The sequence below is a fragment of the Nuphar pumila genome, chromosome 4 (assembly GCF_984573655.1).
Source record: "Nuphar pumila chromosome 4, dmNupPumi1.hap1.1, whole genome shotgun sequence".
NCBI classification, from domain to species: Eukaryota; Viridiplantae; Streptophyta; class Magnoliopsida; order Nymphaeales; family Nymphaeaceae; genus Nuphar; species Nuphar pumila.
Window position 1 is genome coordinate 12682614 of NC_143252.1, and position 19153 is coordinate 12701766.

Consider the following 19153-nt stretch of genomic DNA (forward strand, 5'->3'; position numbering starts at 1 on the left):
AGGCCAATGATGAAATACTGGATTTAATAATTTTTTATATGTAATTGTTCAATCGGATTCATTGATGGTGGTTCTGTACTGGACCTGGTATTAAGAAGCTAAGACACGTTCGTACTTGCACTCAGGCGAGGCCGTCTAATACTTGGTATGGTTGGAACGAGTATGTTGATGAGACTGTTGCATTATTACATTAAAGAAAAAAAAAATCCTTAAATTTTTGGTTTAAAACATTAAGACATTATAATATTGGACTGGATCTGAATCTAGACCTGATTGGACTAGATCTGGATCCAGTGTGCCTATATCGAAAAAAAGTTTTGGGATTGAACCACTACAAGAAAAATGTTAATTAGCGACGGAAATTTGCGACGGATTTTTTTCGTCGCAAATTAGCGACAGATTAGCTAGAGAAAACTTTTTTAATGAATCCGTCGCTAAGTAGCAACGGATTAGCGATAAAAGTTGTTTCATCGCTAATCCGTCGCTAATTAGCGACGAATTAACGACAACAATTATTTCGTCGCTAATTCTCAATATAAGAAAAACATTTTAGCGAGGGATTTAGCGAGAGAATTTTTCCCTCGCTAATCCGTCGCTAATTAGCAACGGATTCGCGAGGGAATTTTTCCGTCGCTAATCCGTCGCTAATTTTCGATTTAAACCGAGCGCAAAATTTTCCCTCTCTCCCTGTTCGAAATTTAAACGATCGCGCTCGATTTAAACCGAGCGACGTCGGAGAGCGCGTTAGAGATCATGTACATGAGAGTGGAGGACGGCGACGCCGGAGGACAGTCAGCGATCGCTGGAGGACGTCGGTGCCGGTTCACGGAGGACGACAACGCCGATTCACGGAGGACGGCGACGCCGGAGGACGGTCGGCAATCGCTGGATGATGTCGGCGCCGGTTCACGGAGGACAACAACGTCGGTTCACGAAGGACGGTGACAGCGGAGGACGGTCGACGATTGCTGGAGGACGTCGGCGCCGGTTCACGGAGGACGATGACGTCGGTCCACGGAGGATGATGGCGACGCCGGTTCACGGAAGATGAGGGTGCCAGTTCATGAAGGACGGCGACGCCGAAGAGCACCGGTTCATGGAGGACGGCGACGCCGGTTCGCGATGAGGCAGAGCGATCATTCTGTGCATACAATGCCTGTCGGGTGCGGTATAAGTCCGGCTTAGTGCTGCCGGAATACCGCCCGACAAGGATCATTTTTTTTTATTTTTTTTTTTAAAGTTAGCGACAGATTAGCGACGGATAATGTCCATCGCAAATTAGCGACGGAATTAACGACAGATAATTTTTTCCGCTAATTAGCGAGCAAAAATTCGCGATGGCCTCTATCCATCGCTAATCTGTCGCTAAGCCGTCGCTAAACAGTTTAGCGACGGATTAGCGATGGATAGAGGCCGTCGCTAATCCACGGTTTTCTTGTAGTGAACCCAAACCAGTATAGGTTAGTGAACTACTAGGTCCAGTTAGATCCAAGACAAAACAAACTGAATCTGGATCTAGTCTGCTTGAATCAAAGAAAGGATCAGGAACTGAACCCATTAGGGTTCAGCATAGGACTGAACCCAGACTAGGCTAGGTCTGTGTTAGGTTTAATGTGAGGTTAGGACTGAACTCCACCCGGGATGGGTCTGAGTTAGGTTTAGTAAGAGGTTAGGTTCAAAAGATCTAGAAACTTGAAAGACAAAAAGAAAAAAACATTTATGAAATGGTGGAGGTTAGGATTTGAACCTCCAATCTCACCCTAGAAGAAAACTACCCCTAACTAGTAGGCCAATGTCATTTAGTTGGTTAGGTGTAGCAATTTAATTCTACAAGTACCTATTTTGGGTATAAGTATCTGATCTAGATCCGGGTCAAAACTGATCCAAAATTGTAAAACATACACAAAGGGTTGGATGGATCCCTCACAATTTTGGTATCCGGATTCAAACCCGCTGGAGAAGTAAAATGAATGTTCTGCCTTGTTATGCCACGCCGGTAAATCAAACATAACATTTTTCACTCCGATATTGGATTCCAATGATTTTTAAACCTCTGGGTTCGTCTTCTTGAGAGAGATCCATTGGTATAGGGCAAGATGATAAACTCTAAGAATTTGATATCAGAGTTTGGCAAAGAAGAATGAGGTTATTTTCATAATTTTATGCAAACAGAAATTGAAATAATATATTTAGTGATTGTTGTGATTTCTGCTCATTTCAAATCTGGATTCGAAGGACTAAGGTTGTGCCTTAGTTTGAGATTTGGGCAATTCTAGGTAAAGGGACATTCACAAATGACTCCATAGATAATAAAATACAAGTTTTATATATAATTGCATCTTGTCACATATGGATGTTATGATTTCTTTTGTTTAAGAGTATACATCATGCTTGTGAATAGAAGTATTAAATCCATACTTAGGAAGCTAGGTTTTGTGGTTTTTTGAAAAGATGAATGTGGATTATGGTACATGTTATTATGGTACTTTATCATTTTATGAAAATATTGGTATATGATATATTTCATACCATGGAAGTACTTATTGTAAAAATATAGATAATAGTTTAATACATGTAATATATTATGAAAAAAGGGAATGCGGATATTGAGGTAATGAAGTGGAGTTCAAAATTTTCAAGAATATGATATTGTTCTAAGAAAGACATGCGTATTATACCTTGGGAGGGGCATTTTAGTGTTGTGCATGTTTAAACTATATTTTATTTTTGTGATAAATTGTTATTCCTAGAACTCTTATTATGTCCATACGATTACATGATGAATATTAGTTAGTAATGTACATCTAAAATTATATGATACACTAACAATAAGAAAGCAAATGGAATGAAAGGACAGAAAATGAATAATGAATCTAGGATAAAAACACAGAGGAAGATAAGAACTCTACTAGGAATGATATGGTCTAAGGCATTGTTAGAGGTGGATGTACCTCATCTATGCTTAAGATCTTAGGGATCCCTTGATAACTCTTATGGGTAAAAGACATTGCCTACCACAAACCTTAGAGAAAGGTTGTTAAATGCGATGAGGCGAAGCGAGGCGTTGAGCCTGCGCTTCGCCTCTGAGGCGTATGCCTCTCACAACTGGACTGGAAGTGAAGCGGTGGGAGGGGAGACAGTAGGAGAAGGACCACGCGCCCAGCTGGTACGGAAGCGAGGGGGGCGCGTCCGGTGGTCGGAGAAGACTGAGCAGCCAACGGCGAAGTTCGCCACCGGGGAATTTGTAACCGGGGAACTGTGATGAGGGGCAATTTGCGCATCACAGCAACGCCTCAGTACCTTGAGCGTGTGCCTCGCCTCTGAGGCGTACGCTTCAGGTACTGAGGCGTACGCCTCTCACAACACTGCCTTAGAGCATGTATAGTCTTTTGGGCACCTTGGAAGCAAATATAATTTTTTGGGCTCTTCGGCTAGCTACCGATGGATATATTGAGCTTTCTGACTTGCAACCAATGAGTTAAGTTGCAATGATTGAAAGTCCATAGCCTGGACTGATTTGGATTATATTATTTGCGGGTGGTTCATTTATCTAGCCAACAATAGTAGATTCTGGAGATGTCTACATGGGTTGTTAGGCCTACTTTTGAAATTAGTTGATTAATATAAAATAGGATATTGAAAATGTCTACTCTAAAAATAAAAAATGAGTTGAGGATAGATAAGTCAATAATATAAGGGAGATAAAATTTATAAATAACATATGTATATTAGAAAACTAAACTAATAATAAGATTTATAAATAACATATATATAGTTAGAAAACTAAACTAATAATAAGAGCTTAATGCTCACTTCAGTTGTAATGGTTATGTTCTTAATTTGTGAGTCAAACTTTACTGAGTTTTAGATTCACACCCATGGTTACAAGTGTATTATCAAAGACCGCTGCACAATGAAAGAGAACTTGACTGTGCTAACTCAGCTCTTGGTGACTCCAAAAGTACTTTTGAGTACTTAGTTTTATATTTTTTATCGTTAAACTTGTATGAACTTAGATGATTTGTATTTTTTTATTGTACCTGTTGGTTAAATTATATTTTAATATGGATGAGTCCATGCAACAAAAAAATGGGATCTGGGAGTTAACATCGACGGTCAGGTAGGTGATGCTGTCATCATGTGTTGAGTAGGGAGTTTTCAGAATCCACAAAACCCACCTCTTTAGGTGGGTGTCAAATCATTGAATTGGGAAGGGTTTTAGAGTTGCCCAAACCCTTCCCATCACCAACGCTTTGCCAAAACGATGTTTCCAAACATCATGATGCGTCGGCGATTCCACAAAACAACATCCAGGCACTCCAAAGCTATATTCCCAAACACAACCTTTTTAATGGGCAAAAAATTGACAGTGCATGTTGGGTTTGGGAACACAGTTTTGGAGTGCATGCGCGCTGTTTCGAGTAATCACCGATGCAGGAGGATGTTTGGGAATACCGTTTTGGCAAAGGGTTGGTTATATGGGGAGGATCTCTCCAATGCAATGATTCGACACCCACCTAGAGAGGTTATTTTTTTCTTGTTTTTTCTATTTTTTTTTTGAGTGACCGGCCATTTTTCCGGCCAGGGGTAGCCGGGAAATGGTTGGCTACGCCTTCAAACCTGAAAAAAAAAAATCTGCCCATTTTCCAGCCATTGGCAGGCCAGAAATGAGCGGACAACAGTGAGGTGAAGGTGAGAAGTTTGTTTGGTAGCCAATACCAATTCTTTGCACTGAAAAAACCACTTGAAAATCAAATAGTTCTTAAAACAACTCATAAAATTAACATCATCGTCATTTTTCAAAACCATTTTTTACCAATGCATGAAAACCACTCCTCCCGTCTCAATGCAAGTTTCTCAAACACAGCTTAAACAAAAAGGGCATACAGGTAGGGGTGGCAAAACCTGACACGACCCGCCAACCCGACCTGCCAACCCGCCTCTTAGGCGGGTTCGGGTTGGGCTTAAGCCAACCCGTTTAATAAACGGGTCGACCTTGCTACTAAAAACTAAAGCTCAAGTCAATCGTTCGTCCCAAAATCTAAAGTCAAGAAGCTCCTTCTTCCTTCGTGTAATTTCCTTAAGTTGGTGGAAACTTGTAGCAGCTTTTGCAGAGATTGAAAAGAAGAAGTGGGCCGAAAGCAACGCAATCCGGTTGTCTTGGTCCCAAAACAAGGCCCCATTTTTGTCTCAAAAACTAGTGCTGCAGTTTCCACCCTCATCCTTCCCAATCATCATCATTATCATCACCATTTATTGTGTTTTTTGCTCCCAAATAGTATCCATAATAAACAATACTTTCACTTTAAAGGCCACCGCCCTACCATAATTCATACAAATCGTATTATTCTACATAAACATCATAGCCCAACGAAAGAACAAAACCCCTTACCTTATCATTACTGGTCCCACGAAATATTATATCAAAAAAATTATAAGAAACCTACACCCCTTTGTCCAATACATTCTCCCCTTTCATAGATCCTTCATTCATTGAAAGAAAGAGGGAGAGAGAGAGAGAGATGGGGAGGTAAGAGAAAGAGAGAAAACCATGGATCACTTCTGCATGCAAGCCATACTGTGGAACCGTGTCGCTTCTGCACCCCACCTTCCCCCTTCTCTCATCGGCGCCAACCACACCTCCGCTCGTTTCTGCTGTCGATAAACCCTAACCCTAATTTTTGCTTTCTCTTTTTCTCTCTCTCTCTCTCTCTTTTTGTTTATTCCTCCTCCAATTTTCCCCTCTTCTTGTGAATCCACAAACACAGGAACAGCAACAGAAACAATTCACATAAAGAAACCACAAATTCTTTTGTTTATTTCGACCTTTTTTTTTTTTTCTTGGTTCTTGTTTTCTTTCATAATGGAGCCGTTGGGAGGTCACAAGGTGACCAGCCCTGTCCGGAACGTGGCCGTCCGGATCCTCATCTTTGGCGTCGTCCTCCTGCTCCTCCGGTTCGTTTATGTCGTTTCGACCTCCGCCTCTTTCCATGACGCCGTCGGCCTCTCCTGCGACTCTGGCGACTTCTGCCTCTTTACCGCCTACCGGACTCTCAACCTCGTCGGGATCGGCAGCGACCGGCCCTCGCACTCGTCGGCCGCAGAGCAGTTGCCGGTCGATCCTGCCCTGCGGAAGCTCTGGACCAGCAAGGAGTGGAGGCGGAGTATCGACGCCTATTCCGCCGTCTTCCAGAACCTCACTCAGCAGGGCTTCCTTTGCCGGCTCTCTAAAACCCTGGTCGTTCCCGCCGGAAACCGGGAGGAGGCCGCCGCACAACAGGTTCTTGCCTTGAGGGAGATCGGTGTCGCTGACTCGATCAGCGTCGGGAAGAAGGCACATCGCCCTCTAGTAGTCTCTGGGGACCCTTTTCGGAAGCTACCATTCAAAGACGAGACCTTTGATTTCGTGTTCGCTGGTGAGGGTGCGGTCGATTCGGTGCCGAAGAAGTCAGAGGAGTTCGCAGCGGAGATCGGACGTACGCTCAGGCCGGGCGGGATCGCGGTAATTCATGCCCTAGTTGCTAAGGATATGTATAGTCTCAATTCTTTCCTGGATTTGTTCAATTGCTGTAGATCCTTGAAGAGTAGGAAGTCTGGTTCTTTTACGCAATTTGTTTTGAAGAAGCAACTCATTCGTGGCGATCGAGGTGGGGTCGGAAAATCGGCCCCCCACCGTAGCGTTTCGAACAATAAGAGCAGCATTTGCTCTGTTCCTCCATGGAAGAAGGAACTCGTCAAAAGGGCGGAGTCTTTGATTATGGAGGAGCCATTGAAACCGTGGATCACACTCAAGAGAAACATCAAGAATATCAGGTACCTCTCATCGATGGTACAGATTGCATATAAGCGTAGATACGTATACATAGATGTAGGGGCTAGATCATACGGGTCGAGTATCGTGGGATGGTTCAAGAAGCAGTATCCCAAGCAGAATCGGACCTTTGAGATTTTCGCGATCGAGGCTGACCATACATTCCACGAAGAGTACGGGAAGAAGAAGGGGGTGCATCTACTGCCATATGCAGCATGGGTGCGCAATGAGACTCTGCCGTTTGAGATCAATGGTGGTGGTGATGAAGAAGGGGAGAAGGGGAGGGGAATGGGTAGGATTCGGTCGGGTGGGGAGGGGACTAAAGAGGAGGAGGAATCGAAGGAAGTAATGAAGGTTCAGGGGTTCGATTTCGCAGAATGGGTGATTGGGGCTGTGAGCAAAAGGGATTTCGTTGTGATGAAGATGGACGTGGAAGGGGCGGAATTTGATCTCATCCCCAGGTTGATTGAGACGGGGGCGATATGCTTGATCGACGAGGTTTTTCTTGAATGCCATTATAATCGGTGGCAGAAGAGCAGCCCTGAGAGGACTAAGAAGTATCGTAAGACATACAATGAGTGTTTAGATCTGTTCACTTCTTTAAGAGACAATGGTGTTTTGGTTCATCAGTGGTGGTGAAGGCCTGGGTGAAAAAGATTCTACCCATGCACAATCCTTTCAATGGTGAGTAGGTGCTTCTCTGTTGTTGTCAGTAGTAGCTTGTCAATGGTATATTCCTTTCATTCTTTTTCATGTTTTCGTTAGATTTTCTTTTTTGTGGTATAGATAAATGTATTGATGTTAAACTTAGCTTTTACATTCAATTGAATGATTCCTGCTTCATTGTCACCCATATTTATATATTGATATTTTCACCAGTGTGACAAAAATTTAAAGAAAATCATTCCTGTTGAATTTGATTCCAAACAATTCACATCTCACACCTTTTGAAGTTGGTGAATGTGGGCAAGCTGTGAAACATGCATTGTCTCGTGCTATTTCTATTTCGAGATAACTATTGATTCTTCCTGTCGTTGTCATGGTTGAAAAAGTTTCCTGTCTTGCATAGCAAAATATCGGGAGATAGGAATCCAGGGGATGTCTTCTTTATAAGTTAAGGGGACGGTGTTGCTAGGAGTATTGGGTTGCTTATTGCGAAAGCAATACCTGTTCTTTTTAGTTCCTTGCCTGTTATGATTATAGCAGTGAATTGCTTACTCCGTCCTTTCTTGGGTATGCGTTCTCTGTTTGGAACAATTCATTTTAAGCTGGCTTCCAAATTCCTGTGATGTAGCAGGTTCTTGGATACTCTGTCCATGGATAGACCCTCAGATTTGAAATGCACATATTACCGGGTCATGTAGTCTTTACTAATTCATAAATTTTACATGTTAGATAAAGATTTCATTTCCCATTGATTATATCATCTCATCCATAATATGTATTTGATTTTAAGCTATAGCAGCTAGTTTGCTTGACATTATGAGGATTCAGGGTAGCATGTTTAAAATAGATTTTGTCTTTGGTAGGAACTCAGACAAGGAAACTAATCTCATTGACTGGCTTATTCGAAGTTTTATACTGTTTCAGTCTGCATTTAAGATTTAAAATGCCACCAAGGCATGAGGACATTGCTATCGATTCTTAGGGTAAGCGTTGATGCAGGTTTTGTTGTTCATCATTTTCCATGAAAATGGAAACCAGTAGGCATGCATAAGACCTGCAACTGTTCATTTTCATTAGGTCAGGCAGCATGGTACATGCTTTAAAATTGCATATTCTTCCTCTTCGTTCTCAGTTTAAAAATGAAAAAGGGAAAAATGGTTTGATACTATCTTAAAGTGTCATGTAGCGGTATCATCTTACAGAACAATTGCGTTAAGGGTGGACTTGTTGATTTCCAAGGTGGTAATGTGAATTTAAGGCTTTGGACTAAGTAACTAGACGGATTTGACTATGCTAAAAATTGCCTCCACATTTCTACTGTATAGGCAACAGTATTATTTGGAAAAAGAAGCACATAAAGACGCTTTGATAAATCTGTCACAATAATGTGGGATGGTGGAAGATAAGATTTTCATGGTTTTTCAAGTGCTATGTATAATATGACAGCCAAAGAGTATACTGTGAGAATGGACGTGGGATTAACTCAAAGATGTGGTTTTTTTGTCAGGTTGCAAAATCATCCAAATTTCTAGGTAGTTAGTGACAAAATGCTAGCTGCTACCATTATTGGCCTAATTTATGGACTCTGCTCTAGGGTAAAGGCAATTTAGTTATCATACTCTGTTACCTACTTTTTGTGCAGGTTCCTTGGATTTTACTCGGTTGATATTGATGTTGACCTCAGTGAAAAAATGATGTATTGCATCTTTGTAGAACAAAAAAGCAAGACGGCTATAACAATTTGATCCCCTTTGTCAGAGTTTGTTTTTTGGTACACCTGTTGTAATTGAATACAACCTCTTGAATCTATTACTGTGGCTTTAGAGTTTTTTGTGTAACCGGAGATTGTGATGTTCATACTGCACATTCATACGCTGACGGGGGTGATGTGAGAGCTTGCCACACTTTTTTGTACTGTTCTGATTATTTAATGCCGGTTTTGTTAGCTCTTGTTGGCTCATATTGGAGCTGATTCGTGATGGATACGGTTTTTCCTTGTAAGGTTTACTTAGTGAGTTTTGTATGTATTTTTGTATGAAGGCAGGTGTGACGTATCTATCTTTTGAAAGATTCTGGAACTGTTGAAAGTTATAGTACTGTTCGGTTGTCTCATCTTTTATTTTCCTATTCACCAACTGTGCTATGGATAGCGATTTCTTTAGAATGCTGTGGTTTAAGAGTGATGATTCCGCCTGCTATTTTGTCAATCCATCTCACATTTCTTTTTGATAATTAAATTAAAAAAAAAAAGATGAAAACGGATTGACAAGTGGGAATGCACCTTCTCATCCAGTCACACCAGTTGTCATAGTTCAATAGGAATTAATGAATTACAAACTAAAGTGAAAACTCAAAACAGGAATTACCTTTTTTAAGTTTAACATAGTAGGATTTTAGTGTTCACATGAATAGGGTCAGTCACTTTTTCTGCTCTATTGTTGTGGTGAAATCTCTTTCCGTCATCGATGCTTTTTCAGAATGGTGACAATATTTTGTGAGCCTTATATACTTTTCTGTACTGTTTTGTAATCTTTTATGATTGTTTCAACTATGGAAGCTATACATCTTCTTAGACAACTTATTGAAAGAGGGTGATTGAGTCTAGGTTGATGAAGGTTGTCGGAGAATCAATTTGGTTTTATGTCTGGAAGATCAACTATGGAAGCTATACATCTTCTTAGACAACTTATTGAAAGAGGGTGATTGAGTCTAGGTTGAGGAAGGTTGTCGGAGAATCAATTTGGTTTTATGTCTGGAAGATCAACTATGGAAGCTATACATCTTCTTAGACAACTTATTGAGAGAAATAGAGAGAGGAATAAAGATTTGCATATGGTTTTTATTGATTTGGAGAAGGCATACGATAGAGTACCTAGAGACGTTCTCTGGTGGACAATGATGAAGAAATGTGTTGCTCTCAAGTACATTAGTATAATTAAAGATATGTATAAAGGAGTAGTAACCAATGTCCGCACTTGTGGAGCGGTGATAACCAATTTTCCTATAATCGTTGAGTTACATCAAGGATCTGCTTTAAGCCCTTTCCTATTTGCTATAGTGATTGATGAGCTTACGAGATTAATTCAAGAAAATGTGTTGTGGTGTATGTTGTTTGCTGATGATATTGTTTTGACTAATGAGTCTAGAGTTGGGGTTAATGCTAAGTTAGAATTATGGAGACAGACCTTAGAAGCAAGAGGTTTTAAGTTGAGTAAGAGTAAGACAGAATATATGGAATGTCGGTTTAGTAAGCAACGAAGTAGTGATGAGAGTGTAGTGAAGCTTGGTGAGCAAGAAATACCGGTGGATGATTGTTTCAAATATTTGGGATCTATCATTCAAAAGTATGGAGAAATTGATGGAGATGTAAATCATAAGATAAAGGTTGGGTGGATGAAATGGAAAAGTGCAACTGGAGTGTTGTGTGATCGTAGAATGCCATTATGGTTGAAAGAAAAGTTTTATAGGACGACTATTAGGCTCATTTTACTATATGGTAGGGAATGTTGGGCTGCCAAGAGATATCATATTCAAAAAATGAGTGTAGCTGAGATGCGTATGCTTAGATGGATGTGTGGAAATACAATAAAAGATAAGATTCGGAACAAAGAGATACGTAAGAAGGTAGGTGTTGCACCCATTGAAAATAAGATGAGAGAGAATCGTTTACGGTGGTTTGAACATATTCGGCGAAGGCCTAATGATACTCCAGTTAGAAGGATGGAGAAATGGGAAAATATATTAGTTAAAAGAGGTCGGGGTAGGCCTAGGACATGGTTGCCAGTTGAGGAAGCGAGAGCGGGAAGCGATACGGGAAGCGGGAGCGGGAAGCGAGGCACTTTGAAAATTTTAGGAAGCGGGGAAGCGTGGGACCACTTAGGAGCGATTCGGGAAGTGTCTCGGAAGCGACCTAGGAAGCGTCTCGGAAGCGTCTCGGAAGCGACATAGGAAGCGTCTCGGAAGCGAGGGGGAAGCGAAAAAAATAAAAATAAAAAATAAAAAATACAAAAAAAATTGAAAAAAACAGGGGAAGCGTAGGGGAAGCGAGGGGGAAGCGTGATGGGAAGCGCGCTTCCCATTAAAGGGAAACGCGCTTCCCATTAAAGGGAAACACGCTTCCCAAAAAAGGGGGACGCTTCCCCCCCACGCTTCGGAAGCGCGAGGTTTCGCGCTTTCGAAGCGCGCTTCCCCTTTTAGCTAGGCGCTTCCGGTAACCCTGGCCTAGGAAGACTTGGATGGAGATGATAGGAAAGGATATGAATGCTTTGAACCTCACCGATGACATGGCATTGGATAGAAATGATTGAAGGAGAAGGATTCATGTGGAAGACCCCGAATGATTTTCTTTTTTGGTTCATATCGCCGACCCCAATTGTTTTGGGATGACGGCGTAGTTGTTGTTATGATCGTTTCAACTTATGTCCTTCAATGAGTTAAAAAAAAAAAATCCTGCACCATTGACCTATCATTCTCAAGAAAGTGTTTGTGATCATTTTTCATCTTTTTTCTTATCTATTTTCTTTTTGAGGATGGTGATCATCCAATTCTTCAAAATGCCTTTAGATAAGGTTTTTGGTTCGTTACTTCATTTCTCGCTAATAAGTGCAGCAAAAGGTCAGCTTGAGCATTCTGTGGACAATGGTTCAACTCCGGTGAAAACTTGTGGGTGTCTGTCAACAATCAGAAACCTGTTGATCTGGGGGTTGCTGCCTACTCAGTCTATTTGTAGTCCTTTTGTTTTCTTGTTTATTTTGTTTATTTCAGACGGCTAAATTCATTTGTTTATTTGCTTTTTTTGATGTAAAAAAGTAATTGATAATTAATGCGGTGGAATATACAGAAATTCAGTATGATGAGGTAAAAATGGCTTTAGATCAATCGTGCAAAAGTTACATTCTGAATGCAAGGCTGATTGCTGTTTCACTTTCATTTTTGTGGTCGAGTATGTTTTCACTCTCTTTACCGGAAGCAGATCAGGTCATGCTGAAAATGAGCGTTTTTGCTCATGCTGACATCGTGGCCATCCGATTTGCATTTTAAAAAAGCTCAAAAGTCAACAAAACCACGTGGCATTCATCCAAAATGCAAACAGACGGTCACGATGTCCGCATGAGCAAAAACGCTCATTTTCAGCATGACCTGATCTGCTTCCCTCTTTACCACCTTGATCACTACTTGAGTAAAATTTGGAATGAAACTTAACAGGCATTTTTTTCTGTAGTTATGGGAATGTTCATTGCCCTGATGATCGCACTCCAAAGCTAAAAGCGGCTGGGTACTAAGAATAATTAAAGCTCAGAAACTTTTCTCAAAAAAATAAAAATAAAAAAAACTTGAAAAATAGATGATCCGCTGGTCTTGGAAATGAAGCTTGTCAAGCCAAGCTGTAAGCCAGTTTGTTTACATAAATCAGCTAAGTACGAACATGGCAAGTTCTGCTCATATAGGATTTTTCTCTATATTATATATGTTTTATTCTTGTATATTATATACAAATTATATATATTTTATATATTATCAAGCTTAAAAAGCACTCGAAAACATTTTTTTTAGAAAACAAGTGAGCCCATGATCAGCTTGCAAAGCTTGGCTGGTAACGAGCTTGGGCTTGGTTTGACTCACAAGCTGAGCCCGATCTGGGGTATACCCTTAATGAGCTGTTCCGAACAGTCCGCACTTGGCTTGTTTGACTCATTTACCAGCCCAAATAATAATAACTGAAATCACCATTCATCGGTGTTCTGGCATCGCTCCTGTCCATCACAACCGTTCATTGTACAGGCAATGGGGGCTCACTATAATGCCAGCCTGCCACACATTGATCCACACGACGGATGGTGAAGAATCCAGATCACTGATGAACTTCGATTTGGCGATGGGGATTTTGTTTGCTGGCAGCAGTGCATGACCATGAAGGAAAAAAGTGGTGTCGAAATAACCTGCGCTCTTCTGCAAACCTTCAACCAAACACAGACTCTGAAATCTACGACACTGAGTAAACATTGCTATGAATGATGTTATCCAGGGGAATCGTCTAATAGTTATCCAGGGCAAAAGTTTCACATAAACGTATATGATAAGAAGATTCCTTTTCAAATCTCTCTCTCTCTCCAAGAAGACAGTGGTTGCCAAGTCCCAGTTTGAATGAATGGACAAAAGGTAATTTTCTGTACGTTTATCCCCTTCTCTTCAGCTTCTGTATCCCTCCAAAACTCCCCCTTCAGCATCCACCTTCCAAACAGGCGTCTATCTCATTGTTGAAAGTGATGGAATAATGTATTACTTGCTAGGCTGGCATCTTCATGCTTATTGTCCATGAGCCCATGTGAAATCGACAACCTAACTTGCATCCCCAATTAATGTGATAATTATGCCTACAAAGTGATGGTGAATTATGGACCTTTACTTTTTTCAATGTCTCATCCACATCACATGGATTCATTAAACCAACTTGACAATGGCGTTTATGCATCCATTTCAGGCTAGGAACAGGATTATGTTTTAACTGGAAATGTCTTTTTCCGACAACCAGGAGGTAAAAATGTGAAGAATATAGAATAGACTAGATAAAAAAAGGAAAATTACAAAGGAGAAAGATAGATGACACCACATATATGTGGTTCGGCAAAAGGCCTATATCCACGAGAGAAAAAAAAGCTGATGCTCCTTTTTTTCTCATTTTATTCAAATTTTCAAATCACATATTTATACAGGTTTATAATCCTAATGTGGAAATTTTATCTATAACAAAATATGAAACCTAATCTCAAGTAATTGAGATAGTGATGGATGAAATCTCATCTAATCCATCAAATCTTAAAAAGACTAATCCTGAATATCTTGTTTCAGATTTGGGTAGAATCATTTCTATATTATTATAGATTCTAACCTAAAATGTGACTGAAGAATCAACTTTTTTTTGTAATTGTGGAATTTGGTCCATGTAAAAGTTGATCCCAACCAAGTTTGTTCTCTTCCTTATGGCATCCACGGGGGCCAGTATGATCTTTTCAAAAGGGTGATATATCTTGGTCTCCGAGGAGTGAATTATGGTAGTGGTGTCTTTATACACTTACTAAAGTGAGCGTAATTGAAAAAGGACAAATCTTGTGAAGGATGAGAAGGAATTATGGTGGGGTATCCATATTCTATAGTGCAATAAAAAGAATTGTGGAATAATGCCTTTTGGATGTAACGGTGGAAAGGAACCAGGGTGGGGAACCTACATTCTTCAAACAATCAGCCAATGTTTTTTAGATGACACATAATCACATCATTCTGGAAGACTGAACCCCTTAGGGAGCGTTTGGATAGGTGGTGTTGGACTTGGTTTTCCAATTCCAGAGTTTTGAGGAGTTGAACAGAGACCTTGCTTAACTATTTGGTGGCAGAACTTTCTATTTGGCCAATGCCAGATCAACAGCGGCATTGCAAGTCCTAGGAGTTTAGAAAGAACAGGTGTTACATTTCAATGGCATCCAAACGCACACTTAAAAAAGCAGGCTTTCTTCTACTGTGAATGGATGAAGCATAGTTTTAGCTAGGGCCATCATCTCTCTCGTAATTTATATGGTAATTCAGCTACTTAATTAAGATTTACATGTATCTGAGATGGAAATTTTTTTGGTTTATCTCCATATTTGTCATGGAGGCCTTGGTATTCGTAATCTTCGTCTCATGAACCTCTCCCTCGACCACGCGCGGACAAGGGTTGGCAAACCTTTTAAAAGGTAAGTATAACCTCGGCTCTGATAGAGCTGCCTGGTCCTGCTCTAGATCTAATAAGAGGCCTGCTTCAGCGATTTTGTTATCATGGGCTGTGGTGTTGCCGATTTTCCTTGATCGTTTACAGCTCCATACCTCGGGTGGGTCATCCTATACGTGGTCAGGGGACTTCTCATGTCAAATCTTGCTATATGCTCCTCATTGTTGCTGGTTCCTCTCCTTTTCCTGACAATTGCATCTGGGGTTCAGGTCCTCCCCCCGATCGATGTTCATTTGGCTTCTACATATCCTTGGATAAGGTGTCAATCGCAGGAGTAAATCGGTCTTTCATCTATTTTGGACTGCACCTTCTTCCAAGGTGTGGAGTTTTCATGGTTCATAAGATTTCTTGGGTTCGTGACCTTATTAATTCTAAGATTCACATTAAGGGTAAGCATTGGCACTACGTTTGGAGGTGATGGCTCTTCTCTGCGTGGTGGTTGCTTTGAAAGGAACACAGTCAACGCATTTTTAGGGAATCAACTATTATCCGTACCAGGTCCCGATCCGTGGATCATGTTCAAGAAGAGTCTCAGAACACCAGCTCGCCTATCAGCTGGTATTCTGATCAAGAAAGAAGTGGGCAGGAAGGAAATCACATCAAGAAGGAAAGTTCTAATACTGGGACTAAAAGAAGGAGAATCCTGAATAAGTTACTGAAAAGGAGAAGGAAACTGCAAACAAGAAGGATGCCCAAAATAGTTTTCTACGTAATTGTAAACTCTCAGGGAGTAATATAAATTGTAATAGCCCTGGCCACTAAGGAATAATAAGAATCCAACCCTCTATCCATGGATGTAGGCACACAGTTGCCGAACCACATAAATCTTTGTGTCCTGGCCTTTGATATCATTAATGGTATCAGAGCTTGAACCGTGACAGCTATCGGTTCATTATCTATGGATACTATGATACCCAATACTTCACCTACCAAGTTCTCATATCCAGCAATGTTAAAACGTTGCAAATTTTGTTTCATTGATTCAAAATATCTTCTCTAGCAAATGCAACTTCTGAGTTTAGTTGAGAGTCAGGACCTCCAGGAATTCATTGGTACCCATGTTACCGTCTTGGACCAATACCTGGTTGGAGCTTATGTTGTCTACACTTATAACGTCAATTACATCACTTGGAGGAAGTGGGATTGCTTGCTCAGAGACTGGATTACTGACACACTATTTGAAGATGCGCTTGGATTTGTCGTCGGCCTAGACACGGTTGTCCAAGTCTGGTCAACTCTTGAAGAAGATTCCCAAGAGCGTGAGTGTTATCTTCTATATAAATTATAGACTTCACATGAGGAAAATCTTTGTCTTGATGAATATATTGTTGCATTTAATAATACTTGTGATGAATTGATTGCTATTGGCAAACCCATTGTCGAGCCAAAATTTTCTCTCTTTTGAATGGCATGGGCCAAGGCTACGAAGCCTCTGTTGCCACCATGGAGTTGGTTGATTTTTCTGCATAATAGGAATTTAATTTCTTTTTATGATAGGAGCAATGAAAGCCTTTGTCATAGTTATACTGTGGCTAAGTATAGTGGTTTTCCCTTTGATATTTTTTACTCTGCATGTGATGAACCATTTGATAAAATTTATTGTAATATTTGGGGTTCAAGTGGTCTCAAGGTTTTAAATACTATGTTATCATGCTTGATGATTGCTCTCACTATGTGTTGATATAATCATTGAAATTCAAATTCAAATTTCTTACTCAGTTTTATGAGTTTCACAAAATGTTCTCAAATAGATTTAAAAGTAACATCAAGATTTTTCAATTTAACGGTGGGGGAGAATTCATGAGTCATTAATTCTAAAACTATTTGCGGGGCCATGACATCCATCATCAGATTTCTTGTCCCCATACCGTCAAACAAAATGGAAGGGTAAGGAGAAAATATCACAGCATAGTGGAACTCGGCTTGACTATGATTTTTCATGCAAACCTACCCAAGAAGTTTGGGGTGGAAACCTTTCTCATCACTGCTTGGCTTTTTAATAGGTTGCCCAGTAAAGTTTTGCAAATGGTATCATCATTTGAGAGACTTTCATAAAAAATCAGTTTATGACTATCTTTGCATATTTGGAACTCGTTGTCTTTCCTACTTGAGAGATTATGCTAAGAACAAATTCTCTCCTAGGTCGTTACCTTGTGTTTTTCTGAGATACAATGATCATTATAAAGGGTATTGTTGCTTACATATTGACATTGGTTGTGTTCATAGTAGTTGTTATGTGATGTTTGACGAAGAATGTTTTCCCTTCAAGAATAGTTGTGGTAATGTCATTCTTGCAAATTACTCCCACTGGCTTGCAAATGATATTGCCAGACAAAACCACTAGCATCATAAAACACTTGATATTCGACATGATCATAGGACTATGTTGGATCAGGTACCTACAGATTCTAGTCAGTAGGTCAATGACGCCGATCATGTGGCCGCTGACATGGATCCACAGGAGAGCCCAAATCAGGCCTCTGATTTGCACCCTCAGGGTGGCTTACCACCGACTCCACCGGTTCCTGATTTGATTGGTCATTCAAGTAACAACCACTGCAGGGTGACCCATGACAAATACGAGATTGTTAAACCAAACTCAAAGTATTTTTTTGTCGAACTTGATGTCCCTGTTGAGCCTAAAAGTGTAAAAGCGGTCTTAGTTCATCTTGGGTGTTTCAGGCTATGAGGGATGAAATGTCTGCTTTGTCTCAAACCCATACCTAGGAACTTATTCCAAGATAACCCAACATGAATGTTGTAGGTTGCAAATGAGTTTTTAAAACAAAGTTAAAGGCTAATGGCACCTTGGGCCGAATCAAAGCCAGGCTGGTTGACAAAGGTTTCACTCAATTACCAGGAGTTGATTTCATTGAAACCATCTCCTTTGTTATAAAGCCCACTACCATTCATATTGTTTTGTTGATTGCTTTAGCATACAAGTGGCCCATTCGTCAGTTGGATATTAAAAAATGTTTTTCTTCACGACTTCCTAGATGACCCTGAGAAACCAATGCACGTTTGTAAGCTTAAATGAACTTTGTATGACTTGAGGTGGTCATCCGAACCTGGTTTGACTGGTTCAAAACATTCTTGCTTGCCATGGGTTTTTACTGCAGTGTAGCCAACTCCTCCCTGTTCATCTGCCATAATTCCTAGGGTTGTACTTTACGTTGATGATATCATCATCACTGGTAGTGATTCTCAGTTCCATTTTGATGTAATTTGTCGTTTAAGTGATGAGCTTCACTTGTTGTTTGGGTTATACTAACCAATGTTTTCCTCATAGCTGGTTGAAAATTTGGGTTTCAAGATTGTCGCTGGTTGAGAGCCATGTTTGCTGATTTTCTGCCTTTATTTTAGCATTTGTTGGTCCAATTCTCATTGACTAATGCTCAAACTTGATTGTCGTTGTTCATGTATTTTGTTATGTGAACTTAATGAAATGTTTTCTTCTCTTTTAAGAAAAATGTGTATTATGTGAACTTAATGAAACTTCTCTTTCAAAAATACTGCGAGAATCAAATATGCATGTAGTGGATATGTAAAATGTCAAAGTGAGGCATGATGGTCATTATAATAGTTATGTAAACTTGTGATTAGTGTTAAGGTCTAAAGAGGGGAGCCCAAAGACATCATAGCTATAACAACATTTAGAAGGAATATATATATATATATATATATATATATATATAAGAAAATACGTATCTTCAAATGAGTTTTTCTTCTAATGCAGTTCGGAAAATGAAGGATTTAGTGGCAGTTTTGAACCGCTGCTAAAGCTCTAGTTTCTGCCCAGGGATTTAGCGGCAATCATGACCATCGCTAAAAGCCCTAAGGGCGCAAAAGAAAAAAATGAAGTGTCATTGTTGATCGCACGTGCGATCAACACCGATGCTTCATCCGACACA

General features: G+C 40.3%; 1 protein-coding gene across 2 annotated transcripts; it reads left to right on the plus strand.

The window, feature by feature from the left end:
* Positions 1–5462: 5462 nt before the first annotated feature.
* On the plus strand, positions 5463–9545 carry LOC149839405 (uncharacterized). Of its 2 annotated transcripts, none has more exons than XM_090002527.1 (2): positions 5463–7495; positions 9120–9545. In XM_090002527.1, exon 1 carries the CDS (start codon positions 5864–5866, stop codon positions 7448–7450), a length of 1587 nt encoding a protein of 528 aa, XP_089858653.1. In that variant the 5' UTR covers positions 5463–5863; the 3' UTR covers positions 7451–7495; positions 9120–9545. The 2 variants fall into 2 exon arrangements, with proteins under 2 accessions (XP_089858653.1, XP_089858654.1); XM_090002528.1 differs by lacking the exon at positions 9120–9545 and adding an exon at positions 8985–9099.
* The last annotated feature ends 9608 nt before the right edge of the window (positions 9546–19153 follow it).